This window comes from Clytia hemisphaerica, unplaced genomic scaffold (genome assembly GCF_902728285.1).
Source record: "Clytia hemisphaerica strain Z4C2 unplaced genomic scaffold, Clytia hemisphaerica genome assembly, whole genome shotgun sequence".
NCBI classification, from domain to species: Eukaryota; Metazoa; Cnidaria; class Hydrozoa; order Leptothecata; family Clytiidae; genus Clytia; species Clytia hemisphaerica.
Window position 1 is genome coordinate 2,306,095 of NW_027103962.1, and position 19,965 is coordinate 2,326,059.

Sequence of the window (19,965 nt, forward strand, 5' to 3'; positions counted from 1 at the left end):
TCAAAAAAGTTGGCTCGAAACCAGAAGCTTGTGTTTACTTAACGTCAACAACTGGTTAATTTAGCTAATCCAACATAAACAAAGTTTTCGATACGTAATATTTGCATAAGTTAGCCTGCTCTGGCTTTGATTTGTCTTTTGTTCCTTGGTGGTTAGACTTTTAAAGATTTCATTTTATTTTTTATATGGAATTTGCTATGAAAAATTGATGCTTTAATCTTGTTCATATTACTCTTCCTATAAAAATTCAATTTTAGTCATATTTGCGGCCTTTGAAAAATATATGCCCCTATTTTCCACAAGTACATGACATCGGTTGTATATGTACTCGTAGGGGGGGGGGTAATTATGTTGATCATGACAATATTTTGACCAGAAAATACCATAACAATGAGTTTATTTATCTTCAACCAGAAAACTAAGCTTTTGGATTATTTCCAATACAACAGTAGCTGCAAACGGATATCTTGTGAAATGAAAAACGACACTTTTAACAAATAGAGGTCATTGCAATAACACTTAATCGTCATATATTTAATATTTTTTAAGATGACATTTTCCGGGGTTGCGAAAGACACTTAAAATTCTAAGTAAAATCGTATAAACACATAAAGTCGCAAACGAATATAAACTTTGATTTCATTTAACGATTTCAATTTTTCTTTGATAACATGAATCTCCCCGATTTTCTAGAAGTTTCCCCGATTTTCTACAATTTTTCTCGTTTCTTCCCTGACTATTGATGCTTTTAATGCTCAGATCAATCAGTCATTTCTCTCTAAAGTAAGCTATTTTGGACATCTTTTAAACTTTCATCTTTCTTTCATTTTGGGAGAGAGAAAGAGATAACTTCCTTTCCAAAAGACCAACCAACTAATGCAAAACCGCTGTGGTTTTTGTGGTATCATTTTTCTGTGACACTTCGTCCTGAACTGACAAAAAAAGTTTTTGCACTCGAGGTAATATAATCTCATTGTTAACTACCGCACAATAAAAATATTTCACAATTTAATCCTTTTCTAAGAACAAGCGCATATCGTTGATGGTTTGAAATTAAGCCCTGTCAAGGCTGACAGATATGTTTATTGAAGAAAATTTGCACCTCAACAAAAGCAAAACTTAATATACATGCCAGAGAACGCATTTTTTTTGGGGGTTCCTAAAGGACTATGGAGAACTTCAAAGAACTTTGACTGGTGTTTTATTGCTTCTTACGTATTGCTTTTAGCATTCATTTCAACGGGCCCATGACCCCTTGATTACACACCCCTGTATCACTTGACAGGTCTAGAATCTTAGAAAGTTTGTCCGAACCAATAAGCAATGGTTGCTACCAGACTTGATAAAGAAAGGGTTAAAACTGGATAGATAGCACCATGTGCCTTAAAAATATGTATACGAGTTCTAAAAGTTACCACTCTCGTGTACCCAAGAGCCTATTAACCCCTTTTTTTAAATTACCGATGGGCATTGGTACACATTCGTTAGCGCTATCAAGATCATTAAAAAGTGGAGTATGGGAACGAGTTTGAAACGTGAGGCCCATATCAGGAGGTGTGTATCATAGGGTCTCTCACACCCCCTGGTCGTATGACTCAAGTCAGACAAAATATATGACATTATTACTGATATGCATAATTAAGCTAAATTTGATATCTATTGAAAGTTCCATACCGAACGTCATCAAAACAGAACTTAAGTCGTTCTTAATTACTCCTTGCATATAGTAGAGAGAATACAGGCTAGTTCCTGTTTACTTGAATTCGATTTGTAAATTTGAAAAGACCGTAGATTAAAGTCATGTTTGTTAATATCATGTTAAAAGTACTGACATAATTATCTTACCAGGAATCTAACCACAATTTAATTTGACTTTTACAAAAAAACAAAACAAAAAAAACAAGAAATGGTATATTGGGTGCGGTATTAATTAACTTATTTTTGTAAATTTGGTGTTGAGCATCCCTGTTTCGGTGACCTGGTGAGAATCTTTTATTTTTTTACTTTTGAGGATAAATTGACGAATGCATCAGTGACCCCGATGGATAACACATTGAAAAATAATTAAACCACAGTAGAATATTGAGTGAACACGGTTAAAATTAATCGAGATTTTCTAGTCCAGGCAGAATTTGTAAATTTATGATCACAACCCGTTCATTGATTACATTCTGTTAGTCAACCCGGTCAAACATTCCATATTTTTTACGTGGAGCAGCCTAGTCAAGTAAAAATCTCTAAATTTTATACCTGTCTTTTCTCAACATTTCAAAGTTAACAAAAATTTGCTGCTATACTGGTGTTTCACATGGATTTTAGATCTTAAAATAGGGCCCGTTGAAATTTTACTACTGTAACTCCATTGTCTCAGTGCGTTTTCAAAATGCCACTGGATCACCGAGACAGTAGTGTATCGACAGTATCTTGCGTTAAACTTAAAAGTTCAGAGTGCAAATGTTAAATATCCAACAGTAAACGATACTTTCATTTCAATTACATTTGATTATTTCGTCAATCTGACAGTATAAAATCTTAGAATATAATATTTACATCGGACACTTATTTACAAATGCAGTATGTGTATAATACAGGAAAGTTAAGTATTTAAACAATTTGACAGAGTATAAGGGTAATAATAGGAGTTAATAAAATAATCAAGCATGTATTGCAGCAAGGAGTAAAGGTTCTGGAAAAAAATCCTTTCTCTTTTGCTTTGAAATACTAGTCCCCAATCTACCGGAAGACAAAAAAAACGTCTTAAAGACAAAACAATAATCATCGAAAATTGAGAGTATCAGTACCTACTAAATGAAAAAGCTTTCAATGTGGGAAATTCTCATCGATACGAGGATGCTTTATACAAAAGAATTAAAATATTTACAAATATTTACAAAAGATATATTAGAAATTAACTCGAATCAGATCAATACCATATGAATCCAGGCAATTATTTCTTGATGTTAGATTTTGAGCTGAAGCTAGATGAAGACGTTCGTGATGTCAAAGCAAATGATTTCTTTGGGATATTTTTTGGGATGCTACTGTTGTTGACAGTTACAAGGGACTTCTTGGGTGCACTGGTTCCTCCATTGCTTGTGGTAACAGTTTTCGAGGTTTTTGGTTTGTTGTCAAGTTTTCCGAGTCCGGGCATCTTTGTTGATATATTGGATACCGAGATCTGGAAATGTAAAATAAATAAAAAAGGATAAGAATTACAGTAAGAAGTGTAAAGTGTTTTCTACCCAGCTGACACACAACGTTGTTTCAACGTTAATCTAACGTTAAATGGACGTTGTGAATATTAGAAAAACGTTGAAACGACGTTGTGTGCCAGCTGGGTAATGAATGACCATTCTAACAAAGAGAAAACTTTAACTGAAAGTGTAAGATCCTCCTTAGTTACGTTTAGATGTTGGTATCCTATATAAAAGGAACAGTGCGAAAGAACTAGATTACTTATGAAGCTTGCAATGTACATAAAAAAATATATAACTCTACAAACCTGATAAACTTTTGGTAAAGCTTTTTTCAGTTCTTTTAGTTCTGTCTCGTCTTGCTTTAAGATCTCAGGAAGACTGAATCAAGATGTTTGGCCAGGCTAATTTTACTTCCTTTTATAATAAGCTGTGCGACTTCTAAGAACTACATTGTTATTCCTACTGCAATGTTTGGGATGATCATATGACTAATAATTTATTTATAATTTATGCAAATGCATAATTATGCTTTATTTATTGAAAACATAATTATCATCAAATTACATGATGTAATAGTGTATTTACACCAATTGTGATTTGGCATCATTTATGTGTAAGATAATAGTTGTCAAATGACAGCTTACAGTATGTACTATGATGAAAAAATCAAAAACATGGTGAAATATCGTTCCTCATTTTTGAGCTTCCTGAAGACGAAATCGGAGAAGTGAACGGCCGTTGCTTTTTATCTAAACCATCTTTATCCGATACTTAGGAACAGAAAGATGTCACCACGCTCATTATGTTCTGTATACGTTTTTTAAATATAAAAACAAACCATACAAAAACATTAGACTTAGATGGCCAAAGTATTAAGAACAAGCTAAGAACATTTTAAGGCTTTGCGGACTCTAAAACACCCGATTTCTTAGGAAAATGGACAAAGATATTCAGAAAATGGGCAAAAATAAGAATATTTTTAGACTTAAAACTCAAGAAGTTAAGAATATCTGAAGGCTGAAAAAATTTTGGCTGTTCTTAGAAAACGTGTATGCAAGCACTTAGAGGTACCATGACTCATAAGCTTGGTCTGGTTGGTCTGGCTGTTTGGTCATTACAATATTTTCAATTCAGGATGAAAATTGACATGATCAAAATGTAGCTTTATTAAAATAATTACTTTTTTTATGTATCACAACAATCTGACAATGAATACTATTCCCCAAATATTGGATAGTGTGTCTTTTCCCAAAAAGGTGAAAAGCAGTGGGATAAGAATTCCTATTGAAATTCTAATAGGGATAGGAGTGCTATTGCTCCAAAGTTAAAAAATCCAGTGGGATGGATTTGGAGTGCATTGTTTGAACATTGAATTTCGAGTAGGGATGAAATAAAAGAGAATATCCAGGTAGGGCTGAAGTTCTAGGGTATGGTATCTTTCCACCGGGAACTTTTTTTGCCAAATTTTCCTGTGTGGCTGTGGTCCCAGCGGGGCTGTGGCACAGGGGTGTCGTAACAGAAAGATGAGCGTTGGACGTTGCCCAGAGGAACTGCTAATCTTATTTGCATAGATTATACAGTACATAAACACATCAATTATTAAAGATAATCAAACAAGGTTAGAATGTCGCACCATTTTTTGCAACGACTTAACGCTTGATGGAGGACGATGAATTAGACGATTATTGAGTTGGCTTTACTCGCTGAAGAGTATTCCTACTCATATGATTAGGTGATAAGGATTGAAAATAATTGATTCTTCTCTAATCCATACACGTGGGACGAATGAGTCGGACTTGACAGGAAAATAGAACTGTGAAAATACCTTAACCTTGTTCGTTTGAATCAGTTTGCAAACAAGATCAACGTCACCGGGTGAATTCCCTTTTTAGAATGATGTGTAATAAGATTGATATGAAATCGATGCAAACTCATGAATCATGTAAACAAATTGAATCATTCGCGTTGTAATGTGCCTTGTAATGTTAATCATTTGTCATTCATGACTTCGTAATGCCTTTCGATGAAGAGCCATTCCCCCTTATCCCACACCCAGTGGGATCTACTCCCTGCCCATTGGAAGGATTAGTGAAAAATCAGTGACGCAAATACTCTAAAATTGCAGCCTCAGTTTAAATTTTACTCGAGTCTCATTTTCAGAAGAAAAGAGGATTTTGTGCTGTACAAAATAGAATTCTAAATCGTTATAATAAATTCGTTATTGCATTGGATTTTTTTCTTTTTTTCCCTCTGGTAAAAAGGATCCATCACTGGCTCATTGCGATTTTCTGTAAGGAAAGAGGGAAATTTGTTTCAATAGTTCCACCCCTTAAATCCAATAGGTAAAACTACGATTCGATATACAGATTGTCACTTAAAAGTTGAGTAGCTCTTACGTCTTGGATTTGATTTAACCAGGCACTTTAGGCCGATCTTCAAACTTTTAATTCCTGTCAAACTTGATTCATTGGAAAGCTCTATCTTTTCTCGTTTAAAGAGGGGTCCTTGACCTCATAAATAGAAAAAAAGTTATAGGATTTTAAGTGAAGCTGATTGGGTGAAAATAACAACGCCCACAAAAGATGAACTTTAGACTCCACGCAAACCAACCTGTTTCATTGATTGTGTGTGGTCTAAGTAAAATCTAACAATGATAGAAATGAAAATGACAAATTTTCTTCATTTTTCAAAATCCTCACTGAAAAATATTGTGCTATTTTTTTCATTCCCACTGATTTTTCTGGCTCAAAAGCAATGGAATTCGATCCCCAGCCGTATAAAACATGGAATTATCAATCCCATTGAGTTTTGGTCTGTTATTTTTACCCCTATTGGCTGAAAAAATCCTGCTGGGTCTGTGAGAAGGGGGTGTTTTAGCGCTTAAGACTCACCTTATAGCCCATTTCTAGTCCCAGTCTACTACTACACCGCTGAGTGGTTCTTTCCGGTTAGCTAAACCTAACTCCGGAACTGAGGGATTTTTAATGATTTCGTAGCTAACATTAAAAGGAACACAAAATATTGATGAAAACTGACTTGGTTTTGGCTCCTCAAGCGCTGGATAAATCATAACGTAGTTTTTCAAAAGATGTAGTCTTTGGGACTTGAATTAAATAACCAGATTTAAAGGAAGATAGACAGGGATTTTTAAGGGATGGATCAACGGTTCTGAAGTTGTATGAGTTGGACTAAACTTTTGAAATCAGATCTGATTCAACTTTTGAATAAATTAGGCTTATTTAAATTAGACTTTGGACTAATTCAAATGATAACAAGCTCGATAACAAGAAAGGAGGGATCGGAAGAAAGCAAGACAATCTCGTTAAAAAAGCATATTTCTCCTTTATTAAAAACTTACAGCAGTTCCTTTTTATTGACCTTTTATTTTACTTTAAGCATTTCTTGATTTTGGACATCGCAAAATGCACCTACTGGAGTCTTTTTAGAGTTATAATCCTCTTATGATTTGTGTTGTTTACTACTGCTGAAAGTAGTAAATATAATAATAACATTAAACCTTATATGGTAAATATATTAATTGCAAAGTGATGACTTGCTTTGTCCATTCAACTTTGGACTAGATCATATGACCTGCTAAAGCCTCACGAAATTAATAACATACCAATTTGCGTTAATCAATAAATTAATTCTTTCTAAGAATGACCCCGTCCTCGATTTTGTTGTTGTTGTTTTTTTCGCTTGTTTTCAAAACAAGATTTTTGAATTAAATATAGATTACAGCGCAACATCCTGACAAAAAGTTTGTCAATAAACGGAATGTAAAAACATAATACTCAAGGTTCCTCAAGCCTCCTATAGCAAAACAACCTCAAAGTCAAACTTGTATCCAGTTCCCTTAGCTCGCTTTTATAATTCTGATAGTGATAGCACTCATGAAAGGTATTTCACGATTATATTCAATCAGTAAGATCCGGAAGTGCTAGTTTGAGTCCGAGATTCCCTTAAAATCTTCCAGATTGAAATCATTGAAAATTCAAAGAAATATGGTCGAAATTTCGACCTGTTCACACGTTACAGTTTCGAAACAAGTGTGAACGTGAAAATTCGAAACGTCAAAAAAGAAGACGTTATACAAAGCAAAGCAGATCGAAACGGTTTCGCTCGGCTCCACTATTTTTATTGGAAAGGAACTGCTCCGTTTTCTTCCGAAACGTTCTGAAACCAATATGAACACTTTCGATCTGTAACGGAAACCATACAGAAACGATACGAAACCTTGCTCCTTTCACTTTCCACTTCTGCATTTCCACTCTCTTCTCACCCTTTTCGCTCTCTTGATCTCTTCGTGTTCCCTGATCCTTTTGTGTACCTGGTTCGCTTCTTGATCTCTTTTCAATCTCAGATCACTGTTTGTCTCAATCTAATTTATACATTGATCCTTTATAATTGAGAGATTTACTGATAGACAGACGCTACAAAAAATTAATTTGAGGCTGAAAAGTTCATCGTTTAATTGGGTAAATAAGTAATTAGCGATGGTGATATTCTTAACATATTTACAGAGAGAGAGGAAATAAATTATCAAATTAGAGGGTTCACTATCCGTGGGGGGGGGGGGCGGTACTAGGTTTGCCAGGTATGACAGGTATGTCCGAGGAGACAGTTTCTAAAATCTGCACTTTGAGAGAGATTATTCTTCCCAATTTCCATTCAAAATGGAACTCCAAATTACAAGAATTTATGACTCAAATGCTAATTTAAGATTTTTTTACCGCTTTGAGAGACTTTTGAGGGCGTAAAAAACGGAACCTTACGGCTCTTGGTAATTTATTTGTAAAATGCTCTAAAATGGCATCCTTAGGTTCAGTAGCCAAATTCCATTGGTGGTGTTCTAAGAAAATTCTTAATTTTTTGCCCAATTCCATTATGTATGTACTGTATACAATTCATGACACACTAAATAATTCTTTGCGACTAAAACCATTATATTCCAGGAATTATAAATTAAACATTACAATTAAAATGACATAGCATATTCAAAGTTCATTATAAACAAAATACTAGTAGAGTAGAAATAAACAAAATGAAAACAGAAAAATATGGATAATTTCAAAGAAAAAGCAATCAGATGTAATATGGTGAAGAACAGCATCAATTAGGTTTTCAGCGTAATGGCATGCATTGGCGACGTAAGAAAATACTTAGGTTTAAGCGACGTAGCTTGGTCAAGAACGTTGACGTTAACGTAGCTTGACGTCTAAGCCATACCTTAATTTAGGCTTTCTGGTTTCGTGTAAGAGAAACGAAATAATAAATTGAAATAATAAACAAAATAAAAATATAAGAAAACAACTAATACAAAACAATAAATTAAGAACCAAAAATGAAAATGGAAAAATAAAGAAGAATTGTCACGGAGAGGCAAAAAAGGCAAAAAAGGTAAAAATCCTAATATAAAGGCACCTTATGCCACCCTTTTTCATAACTGAATTCGTGACGACAAAAATGAAGACATACAACAAACATTATTTCCTAAATATGCGTCTCCCATTCATGAGTGGAACAGGAAAACTGTCCTTAAAGTCAACTAGCACCATTAATATATGATTTACCACGCATATCCCATTAGATGCTTTTTTGAAGTTTTTGTGACAGGGTTGGAGAAAGTATCTGGTCAACGTTCGTATCCAGAATATCCGTGTTAAGGAACTAAAGAGAACGTCTCACACGGTAGCAAGTTCAGGGTTGGTATCAGCTTTTTCTTCGCCGGATTCTTTGGTTTTGTTCAGGTAATCCAAAACAGCTAGTTCTTTGATCTCTTTCTTCTTGTTTCTTGTTTCGAATTCAAGTCTGAAGAAATAAAAATTTGGTTGTTGATTAATGCTTACAACTCTTTAACCTTTCTCAAGCAAAAAAAAGTAAAACCTTAAAGGTTTTCAACGGGAATAAAAGGAGCCTATTTTAGGCTGTGTCTTCATGCTGAGTCAGATAAATTAAAGCTACTTTTTTACGCAACGATACCCCGGGGGGGGGGACTAGGTTTGCGAGGTGACGGGTATGTCCGAGCCGAAAATCGAAAATCGACCCTTTGAGAGACAAAATTTTGGTGATTTTGGGACCCTTTGAGAGACTTTTTCCTAAATTTTGGTCCATTTTTTCCAAATTTTGGTTTGATTTTCACCAAATTTTGGTCAAAATTTTTGGAAATTGTGACCCTTTGAGAGAGAAATTTTTGATTTTTGTGATTTTGGGACCCTTTCAGAGACTATTATTTGAATTTGTACCCCTTTGAGAGACTTTTGAGGAATGAGAAAAGGTACCCTTATGGCTCGCACATACCCGGCACCCATTTTGCCTAAGTACCCCCCCCCCCGGGAACGATACCCTGCAAACAAGTGAAAGATCGAAAGTTCTTTCGAGATCTGACCTCACATTCTATTGGTTTTTGGAAACAAAAAAATAGCAAAGTTGATTTCGAGCAAATTTACAATCGAATGTTATGACTATAGAAAACGTTCTATTTATTATAAACATAAAAACATTCGGAAGAGTATCAGTAAAAGTCCCTTTTTTTGAGCAATGTTTTTTATTCAATGTATTTTCATTTTTATAAAATCTTTTTCTAATCTTGTCGCACTTGTTTTTGCTTCATCAGCATCATCAGACCTTTCTATCTAAACAAAACCTTTGTCGTCACTTTTAGAATGACTTAATTTTTGGCTTGAAAAAGGTTCGTCTACCCCTTATATGGATATTAAATGGAACAGCCCATTTGCCAACTGATTAACCTTTTTTAAGGAAGATTTAAAGCTTATTAATATTTTCATAACCAAAGTAATTCTGTTATGCAAAAAATTGGTCTATCTATTAGACCCAAGGCCAAAATAAAAAAATGTAGTATTTCCAGAAATCGACCGGGTGAAAAAATATAATTTTCTGACCCGGCTGCAGACTTAGTTAGTAGTTGATACATTAGTATTCAAGGCCTGCTTCATACTGTTTGTACATAAGAGTTATCTTTAAAGTTCTATTTCAATGATCTTAAGTTATCAAAAATAGCAAAAAAGAATTTTCCGCCCGGCTGAATGAGAGCTTTTTTCCTTCACCCTTAAACCCTTCCAAAAGCTTAAAAAAGGTGGGGGCGAAAGATGTTTCAAATATTTTCGGGGACCTAATGTACTTGGGGGGGAGCCCAAGCTGACGCTATCCCTAATGAAATTAAGCTAGTTCAAAATTAGTAAAAGTACATATCTACCACTACAGATTTAAGCCCAAATAGAAATCTTTCTTACTTGTGTCTAATGATTCGTTGGACGATATCAGCAGTCGTTAATGGGTTCCCACTTTCCACAGTATGGAAGATGTTCAGTTTCTTTGGGATTTCATATGGATCGGTCCCATCAACGTCCGCAGTAATGCGCGTGGTTCCATGTGCTACTGCGTTCACCTAGCAGGGAAAAATGTGAGTAAACTGAAATTCACACTGTTATCATTTGAATTTAATATCTTCAATTTATATCTACCCAAGAAGACTATACGGGGGAAGTGCAGTCTCCCGTGGAGAAGTTGTAAGAAATTTATTCGATTGGTGTTTTGATCGAATAAATTACAGTTGTTTTCAACTATTTGATGTCATCAACAATCTGGTTATTCACCCTAAGACATTGGATGCGCAAATTCTCATTCTTTCCTAAAAACATGATTTTCTTACCTTGAATTGGTCGATGACTTCTTTGGTGACTTTATAAGGAGCTCCAATGATGACTTGGTTGACATACTTGCAGGCCAATACACTCAAGACACGTTCGTGTAAATTCATGATGGGATAATTGCTTCCTTTGTATCTATTGACGTCATCATCTGTATGAAGACCAACAATAAGGTAGTCACCTAATTTCTTTGCTTGCTCTAAAAAGTCTAACAGACCCACGTGAAAAAGATCAAAGGCTCCAGCAACGTAGACAATCTTATCTCCTGGTTTTGGGTCCTGGCCATCAGCGAATTGGACAATCTTTTGCGAAGAGGGTAAGAAGTGTGAAACACCGGTGTAAGGACTGCGAGCATCACTGTCTGATCGTGTCGTCTCCAAGGCTTTGGGGTCTAGACTACTGATGGGTTGGCCGTGATCGAAGTGCTCTTTTGTCATGAGCAACATACGTCCTACTAAGTTAGTGGTTGATACTCCTTCAGTTCGTTTGCATTCCTTGTATCTGAAAATAGTAGAAGTGAGGCAATTCAAATATCACCATGTCCACTTTATGATAAAATAATTTCAGTTACCGTACGTCGTAAAGGAACCAACCTTAGGATCTGTGTGACATTTGTGACAAAATTCAATCTTCCCAATAACAAGTTTCTTTGACATCTTCGACATATGACAATTACCAAGCTCCAAACCTATCTCTATATGCACAAGGAACAAAACAAATTAAGGAATGTCTCCACGTTTTCTCATGGGCTCAAGTGTGAAATACAGATAGAATTACCTTCCGTTGGCTTTGACAATATGATAAGTATCTGTTCCATCAGCAGTCGTGGTGATATCATCTCCATGGACACAAAAATCACAATTATGCTTATCCAACGTTTCCAGACTTGTGACATACGGTGCACCCTCTGCTACTTCGTCCACCCATTTGATCCCTTTCACCATCTTGTATCTGGAGAAAACAATGTGTTATCAAAGGATCTCAATCTTGAAACATAAGCTTTTCCTTAGAAAGCAAATTCCTATCTTATGATTTTTGTGTCATTTTCATGCAGAGTATATAAAAATTATAGAGAGATTTAGATGCTACTTTTGCGATATGGGTTTAGTGCGTCAAACAATTTAGACTCAATTTCTACTCTACCTGACCCCACCGAAGGATTCAATTCAGTTTGCATAGAGTTGTTAGCTTTCCAAGGTCAAAAGTTATATATGTTTTATGGTAAAGAAGGTTTTTAATTTTGCATAAATTATGCAGAAATCATCTTCTGATCTACCAAAGGTGGGAAATTGTTGTACTACCAGTTTTTTACTACAGTTTTTTGCTCAGTCAGAAGAGCCCTATCACTAAATATAGGCCTATTTTGAAGATCCCAAAGGACCATGATTTTTTTAGCCTAAGAGTCAGGAAGTTCCCTCGATGGCGCAGTCTGTTCCTGTACATATAATCCTGCATTTAAAATAACACATTTGTATAATTTGTCATTCTTTTTACAAATTGTAGCTAATCTTTGCAACAAGCAAAGAGGAATCAAAACATTGAGGTGAACAAACTATCTGGGTTGGGGCTGTGGATGTGGATTATGAAAAGGATCTAATTCATGGAAAAATATTTCATGTGTGTTAGAAAAGTGAAAAGTAATCAAAGTCTGCAACTGCAGTCAGGAGAGACTGAGGCCTCCTCTTTCAAAAGCTATCTACCGAAAGGTCTTTATCCCAAGATAGCTCCACTTACCCTTGATCATTCATTTTCTTAGCATAGAGGCAACAAGTACCATTTTGAACTAGTAAGTTCTAGGAAGTTGGTATGACCCCATAACCTAGCACATAGTAGCCGGATGCTCTACTATTGCACTATGGTTGTATTTTAGTTTTGAAACATCAACAATAGACTTTTAGGTGATCAAAAATACAATTTGAGAGGATTATGATTGATTATTGGACTGTGGAAGCTGAAATATTTTAGCTTTATCAAACCATTAAACAGAAAAAGAAAGAAACCTTTATCAAATAACTATAGCAGGCTGCATCGTTTGAGGTGTGTGATAGCACGCGCACACCTCCACACACACCTAAAATCTTTGAGGAGAGTGATTAATCACACGCCATAAATTTGGATTTTACTACTTAAAGTTATGCATAGCACTCCTTATCACATGCCTAAAGTACTTTCTAGGAGTGCGATTGACCACACGCCTGGAGTTTTCAAATGACAAAGCCTGCTATAGATAGAGTATTGTTACTATGAGGAAATGAAAGAAATATACTACAATACAGTTAGTGGCCGGGTGATGTTTAAAAAAAAGTTCGCTAAAGTTACAGATAGCAAGCAGTTAGTCACACTAGCATCCCACCAAAATGCATATCAAAGATTAATGCTGCGAAAGCACTATCGTTTACTTGACTCTCAAGCAAAAAAATGCGCCACAAAACTTCTAAAGGGATTCATGAAAAAATAACCCGGCGCTTTTTAATGAAAATAACATTTTCAAAAACTTTGAGAAATTGCCTAAAATTTGAGCCATAGATGAAAAAATTTGAGCCAAGCCAACCTTGAAAACCAATTTGAAGAGCAACTTCCCAAGAAAAAGATCTACGGGGGAGGCAGAACCCACCTAGATCCGCGCACTGCCGGATAGGCTTTTTCCCGGAAATTTTTCCGGACCTCAAACAATGACCCATTTACATGTGCGGAATTATTTTTACTTTAGCGTATAAACAAGGCCTTAAAAATCAAAGCGCTGTCTCGGGAATTGAATGACAAAATTTGGTTGGTTGATATTTGGCTGCTGCACGTTCGCAATCGGTAATTTTGTCTCATTTTAAGTTTTCAAGTTTTAATTGATTGTCTTGGGATCTTGAACTTGATTCAGGTAACTCTCATCCTTGTTGTTGAAATACATCCTGTAGATGACTGATGTTGTTTTTTCTGAAAGCTTAATTTCCTAGTGTGACTAACTGTTAGTTATTAGCTATTCAAACTGATCCAAAAGACTGTTGGGTTCTGCCTGCCTGTGTTCTCCTACTAAACAAATGAATTGTGTTTCCAGACGATCTCAATCGAACGGAATCGACGATCGAACCAGTCTAACCAAATCGAATGCAATCAACATTGAAATTCGATTGTCGAACTCAATCGAATCTCAATCGAATATCATCTGCTGCCCTAAACGTCATAAACCAGTGAAACGAATTATCAATTGTTGGAACAGAGCAGATATTGAAGCCTTGAAATCAGACATGAAAAAGAACTTGACTACTGCCTGCCAAAACCACACAATTGACACGCCAATCAACGACCTCTGGAATGATATTAAGACAGTAATGCTGAACACTCAAAAAGAACATGTACCAACCAAAATAACCTCGCAACGCTTTTCTCAACCTTGGTTCACCCACGAATGTAAAAGAGCAGCTCGAATGAAAAAACGTAGGTACAGACGTTATAAATCTACTAAAGACCCAAAAGATTGGAAGAGGTTTCAAGAATGTTCACGTATGGCAAGTAAACTATACAACAAAGCAAAAAGTATCTTTATCAAGAATTCTGTTGGTGGAGACAAGAAAAAGCTTTTTAAATATATAAAATCAAAGCGTAGAGACATTGTCGGAGTCGCACCATTAGTCGACGAGAACGGCCATCTTCAATCGGACGATAAAGTCATAGCTGAGATACTGAATAAACAATACTGTAGCATTTTTTCAAAAGATGATGGCAAATCACCCACCATCAACGACAAAGAAGGTTGCCAAATCAACCAAATCATCATAACAAGGAACGGTATTGTAAAACTCCTCAACAATCTTGGCCCAACAAAAGCAAGCGGACCAGACAATGTTGCATCACGACTACTAAAAGAATGCTCGGAACAAGTTGCAGATGCTTACGTTCTGCTGTTTAATGCATCATTGAAACAATCATCAGTACCAAACGACTGGAAACAGGCTCGTATAACACCCATACACAAAGGTAACAACAAATCTAAATCAAAAGCAGAAAACTACCGACCAGTGAGTCTCACTTCCATTTCGTGTAAACTCCTAGAGCATGTTCTACATAGTCATATTATAAATCACCTGGAGGAACAGAAAATACTATCCAACAATCAGCATGGTTTCCGTAAGAACCGCTCATGCGAAACCCAACTCCTAACCACTGTAAACGACTTTGCTAAGGCCTTAAACAATGGTGAACAGGTAGATGCAATACTTCTCGACTTCAGCAAAGCATTTGACAAAGTATGTCATCGTAAATTACTACTAAAACTTCAACATTACGGAGTCAATGGAAAAATCCTTGCTTGGATTAAAGATTTTCTGTCAGGAAGATCACAGAACGTTGTTGTAAGAGGCACAATTTCTGAAAGCTCCCCAGTTACATCAGGGGTTCCCCAAGGAACTGTTTTAGGGCCCCTGTTGTTTCTCGTTTACATCAATGACATGCCTCTAACGGTAGAGTCGTCACTTCCACTCTTTGCAGATGATTCTCTACTGTACAGAATTATAAAACAGCTAGCAGACAGTCATGTGCTCCAAAATGACTTAAACAACTTAGTTCACTGGGAAAATAATGGGTCAATGGAATTTCATCCCGATAAATGCAAACTTATCCGTATCACAAACAAAAGAAAGATGATCGAAGCTTCTTATTCCATCCATGGTGTCCAACTTGAGAATGTTGACCAAGCAAAGTACCTCGGCGTAACCATAACGAAAAATCTAAATTGGAAAAAACACATTAGCAACATCATATCAAAAGCAACTAATGTTCGTCTTTATCTCCAAAGAAATCTTCACCACTTTGACAAAGAATCTAAACTCCTATGTTACAAAGTATTTGTGCGACCAATCTTGGAATATGCTAGCTCTGTTTGGAGTCCAAATAGTACACAGCTACTCATCAACAACTTAGAAATGGTACAAAGAAAAGCGGCTCGTTGGGTGGAAAACAAGTGGCAATATGTCTTCAGTCCAAGTCGAATGATCAAATCACTTAAACTGGAGTCATTGGAAACTAGAAGACAAATAGCATGTCTGAAGTTACTATTTGACATCAACAATAATTTGTGGACGATCAATTAAAACCAGCACGTCAACGCTGTGTAAATATTAGATACAAGCGACAACATGCCCGACTGAAAGTTTATGAGAACTCATACTTTCCCTTCACCATTGACTTATGGAACAAATTACCATCAAAGATATCAAATATATTAGATAGAAATAAATTTATAGCAGAAGTAGAAAAATCATATGAAACCTAATTTATTATGACTAAGAACACCTATACTTCGAGATTCTTAAGTTCCCGCCTTTCTGTTATCCTTACCTTCAGGTTTGAGCATTACACTCCTCAATACCCTCGTTTTCTTTTTCCCCATTAAATTTTCTTTTGTTAAGTTTTTGGTATTTTGATGATCACCAACTTTTTCGAATTGCGCCTTTTTAATTTTTTTTAGAATTTTAAACTAATAAACAGTGTAGACCTAACTCTTCATACAAAAATTACGGGAAACGCATATTTGGACTTTGTACCCTATGCTGCACTCAAGCACTTGAGCCAAAATCCCGCAAAGGCGGGACAAAAATCAGTTTTTTGAAGTTTGCAAAAAAACGCCACATAGAAGATCTTTCAAATTCAGTATGTGAATAGAGCAGTAAAAAATACAACTTTTCTATTTTTCCTTTTTTTTGCAAAAGTTCTAGGAATGAAAATAAAGGGATAATGATAATTGAATACTATCCATTGATGATCCGCGGCACTATCGTAAAGCTAGCATCACTTCGCGTACACTTCGCTTGAGAAAATGATTGACAGATTGAAGTTTTTCATCCCCGCGGCGCGTGCCGCGCGGGAGCTCGGGCGCTATGCGAGAGTTCTCGGCTCAATCCTCGGACCGCGTTAAAAATGGTAAACTGAGCTGTGATAGATCATTTCGATGGGAGTTGTTGGAATGTTTACAAGGCTCTTGACAGAAAATCGTTTGTTTTATTGTCAATGATGACAGTGTGGTTATTAATTTTGTTAGATCTGACAAATTGATGTTTGTAAGTGCACTTTATAGTTTTGATTCCCATTGAAGAATCATATTCTGGTTTTCATGTTATTAGATGCTGTTTTAGAGCTTTAGGTCTACACTGATAAACTATTTATTCAATATATTTTAACATTTTTTATTATTTTTACTGTCTTACTATTTATTACTATTCATTATTGTATAACTATTTATTATTGTATAATATTCTTCTTCCTTTTTATACTTTTTATTTTTATAAACAAGTTTTTGTTAAATATTTGCGATGTTAGCTTTTTTAGGCTTATGCAAATAAATGGATAGAAATAGAAATCACCGCAATTTTCAGATTCGATTGATATTCGATTGCGGTTGATTGATGTTCGATTGCGTTCGATTGCGTTCGATCGTCGATTCATTGACCCCCGGATTGTTCATCGCATAATTTCTAGGGGAAATCGAAAGTAATTTCACTCGGCTTGTGATGTTTGAGAGCTTGGATGTTGGGAAGCTGCAAGAATAAAGCCAGACGATCTCGCTCAATCGAACCAAATCGACGATCGAACCAGTCGAACAACAATCAAACCAATCAAATATTACCCAGAATTTTGACTTTCGATTGAGATTCGATTGCGTTCAACAATCGAATTTCAATCGGTTGATTGCATTCGATTTGGTTCGACTGGTTCGATCGTCGATTCCGTTCGATTGATGAGATCGTCTGGGTGTTTGTTTGATCTGGTCTGGTTATCGATTTGATCGTCAATCCTGTTCCTGTTATGAAGAGTGTATTCTCACAAAATATAGGCTATACCTTTCTTCTTGATTGAACACTGGAGGACCTTTATTCTGCCTGATTTCTTCATCAGTGTGAACTCCTACAATCAAATAATCACCCATCGCTTTTGCTTGTCTAATTTGATTTGCGTGACCAAAATGAACCATATCATAACAACCGTCACACCAAACTCTAATCTGTTTTCTCTTCTTGGAAGCATTACCATTTGTCTCGTGGCCATTATCAGACATCTTCACAAAATTTGATTAAAACCAGGCAGAAATTTGTGTTTCTGGTCTTTGCACGAAGCGTTGCGGTTGCTTTTGGAAATGGCGGAAGTCAACGTTTGCGGACCTTTTGTTTGTTTATTTCGATTTTTAAAATCGCCAGGATAACTCACCAAACATATCGAGCGGAATCCTGCCGGATTTTCGAAATGGGCGTTTTAAGGGTCTTAACACACTTCAATAATAAAGCCTGATGCACACTATATTATTGTTTCCTAGAATTTTATATGACGGGCGCGGTCATCTGTGTAAATTCGTAACCCTAGTACCCAGTTTCCCATATTTCAAACTAGATTATGAGAATTACGTCCTGCCTGAAGCAAGATTCTTTTTTCGTCTGTTTTCGCACCACAATAGACAAGGTGTCATCCCCCAGCAATTAATTAAGTCATGGGCTCGAATCTATGGCGGTGATGTGTGCTACCTTCCCTGGGTACCAGAGGCCAAGTTTTCATAGAGAAAACATTTATTCGAGCTGTGATACTCACGGTAGATGTGTTCGCCATCAACAAAGACCCCGCAGTCAGCCTCCTAAATGGCCTAAATAGCAAATTCATATTTCCCGAATGAAACGATTTGGAACTAGAAGATTGACTAGCCGGCTCCTAATCATTGCCCCCAAGAGTAAAGAATTAGCTACAAGATCAAGGACGCAGTGTGAGAACATAATCTCCAACAATCATATTCATAAATCAATGGTCTAGACAGAGCAAAAAAAACATGTAAAACTACCTTTCTTCTTGGTTGAAGACTGGAGGACCTTTATTTTGCCTGATCTCTTCATCGGTGTGAACTCCTACAATCAAATAATCACCCATCGCTTTTGCTTGTCTCATTTGATTTGCGTGACCAAAATGAACCATATCATAACACCCATCACACCAAACTCTGATTGCCTTTCTTTCGGAATTCATTTTTAGGATTTTTTGTGTATGGTAGACCCCTGCCTAGCTAAAGAATACAGAAGTAGATATAATTGTATGTATGTAGTATAACAACTATACCTGAGACGGCCGACCTAAGTTTCCTATGTTAGAAAGACTCTGCGTTTACGTTTTCCTGCCTTTACTACCGGACGATATAATCGTCTACCATTACCGAACACAAATGAGTATTTCCACGTTTATCATTTTGCAAATTTTTTTTCCATAACAACAACTGTAATAGAAAATTAAACAGCAGATCAGAACCAAATATTTACTCGACTCGAGTAAAATTTGAGAAGCGCATGCTAAATAAAAAGAAAAATTCTGCGATATTTAGCGTGGGAATGTCAAATAATGAACAAAGTTTATGCATTAGTCTATCTATTCTTCTTGAGTAAGTTACAGTTCTGCGTTTTTCAGACCTCCAGAGATATCCGACTGTTTTGTATAATATATGAATGAGTATCAAAGTGCCTTGTTGTAAGCCACTACGCCAGCGAAATATGCAGTAAAAAGACACAAACAAAAAACGTTAAATTATCTAACCTCGTTAAAAAATATCCTAGTTTTTTAGGTTTTGTGTCATCACCTATACATCTATGGCATTGACATTGGCATCAGTTTAATGAAACACACACGAACTTCAGTCTTTTCAGTTCTGAGCTACTAGCTACTAAACACTCCTTTGTGTAGTACAATCATGGGCGAAAATTGTGAGACAACCCTCCTTCCCCCAGTGACAATGTTGAAGGGCATTGGAAATAAGGTGGGGAGGTCTTTCACACTAAACATTACCACTGCCACTGGGGGGAAGGGGGACAGTTCCATTATTTTTCCAGAGCATCTTCCAGTGTTTTTCTTAAACATTAAAGTCTAATTGTAGTTACTATCGAGCTGAGGCACAATATGGTAGGTTCTTAATACTGCAAATATACGTGTTGGCACAATATGGTAAGTCCTTAATACTGATATACTGGTCATCAATGGTTACTTTCGTCTAACTTAAAGAAAACACCAGAAATTAAAAGCAACATACGATTACAAAGCGATCAATGGTTATCCGACTAGCAAATTCTAACAACCTGCGATTTATC

General features: G+C 36.0%; 1 protein-coding gene across 2 annotated transcripts; it reads right to left on the bottom strand.

The window, feature by feature from the left end:
• Positions 1-8,122: 8,122 nt before the first annotated feature.
• Positions 8,123-18,924, bottom strand: LOC136810281 (ethanolamine-phosphate cytidylyltransferase-like). Of its 2 annotated transcripts, none has more exons than XM_067066849.1 (5): positions 18,678-18,924; positions 11,645-11,818; positions 10,870-11,368; positions 10,451-10,605; positions 8,123-9,008 (listed from the first exon to the last, which is right to left on the bottom strand). In XM_067066849.1, exons 1-5 carry the CDS (start codon positions 18,857-18,859, stop codon positions 8,882-8,884), a joined length of 1,137 nt encoding a protein of 378 aa, XP_066922950.1. In that variant the 5' UTR covers positions 18,860-18,924; the 3' UTR covers positions 8,123-8,881. The 2 variants fall into 2 exon arrangements, with proteins under 2 accessions (XP_066922950.1, XP_066922949.1); XM_067066848.1 differs by lacking the exon at positions 18,678-18,924 and adding an exon at positions 17,695-18,001.
• Between the last annotated feature and the right edge of the window lie 1,041 nt (positions 18,925-19,965).

Bases quoted from the DNA above. Each gene is read 5' to 3' on its own strand.
- LOC136810281 (XM_067066848.1), bottom strand. From the start codon at position 17,909: ATGTCTGATAATGGCCACGAGACAAATGGTAATGCTTCCAAGAAGAGA. The intron at 10,606-10,869 runs GTAAGAAAATCA...TTTCCCTGCTAG, and splicing joins AAGTCATCGACCAATTCAAG to GTGAACGCAGTAGCACATGG. The intron at 9,009-10,450 runs GTAAGAAAGATT...TTATTTCTTCAG, and splicing joins CAACGAATCATTAGACACAA to ACTTGAATTCGAAACAAGAA.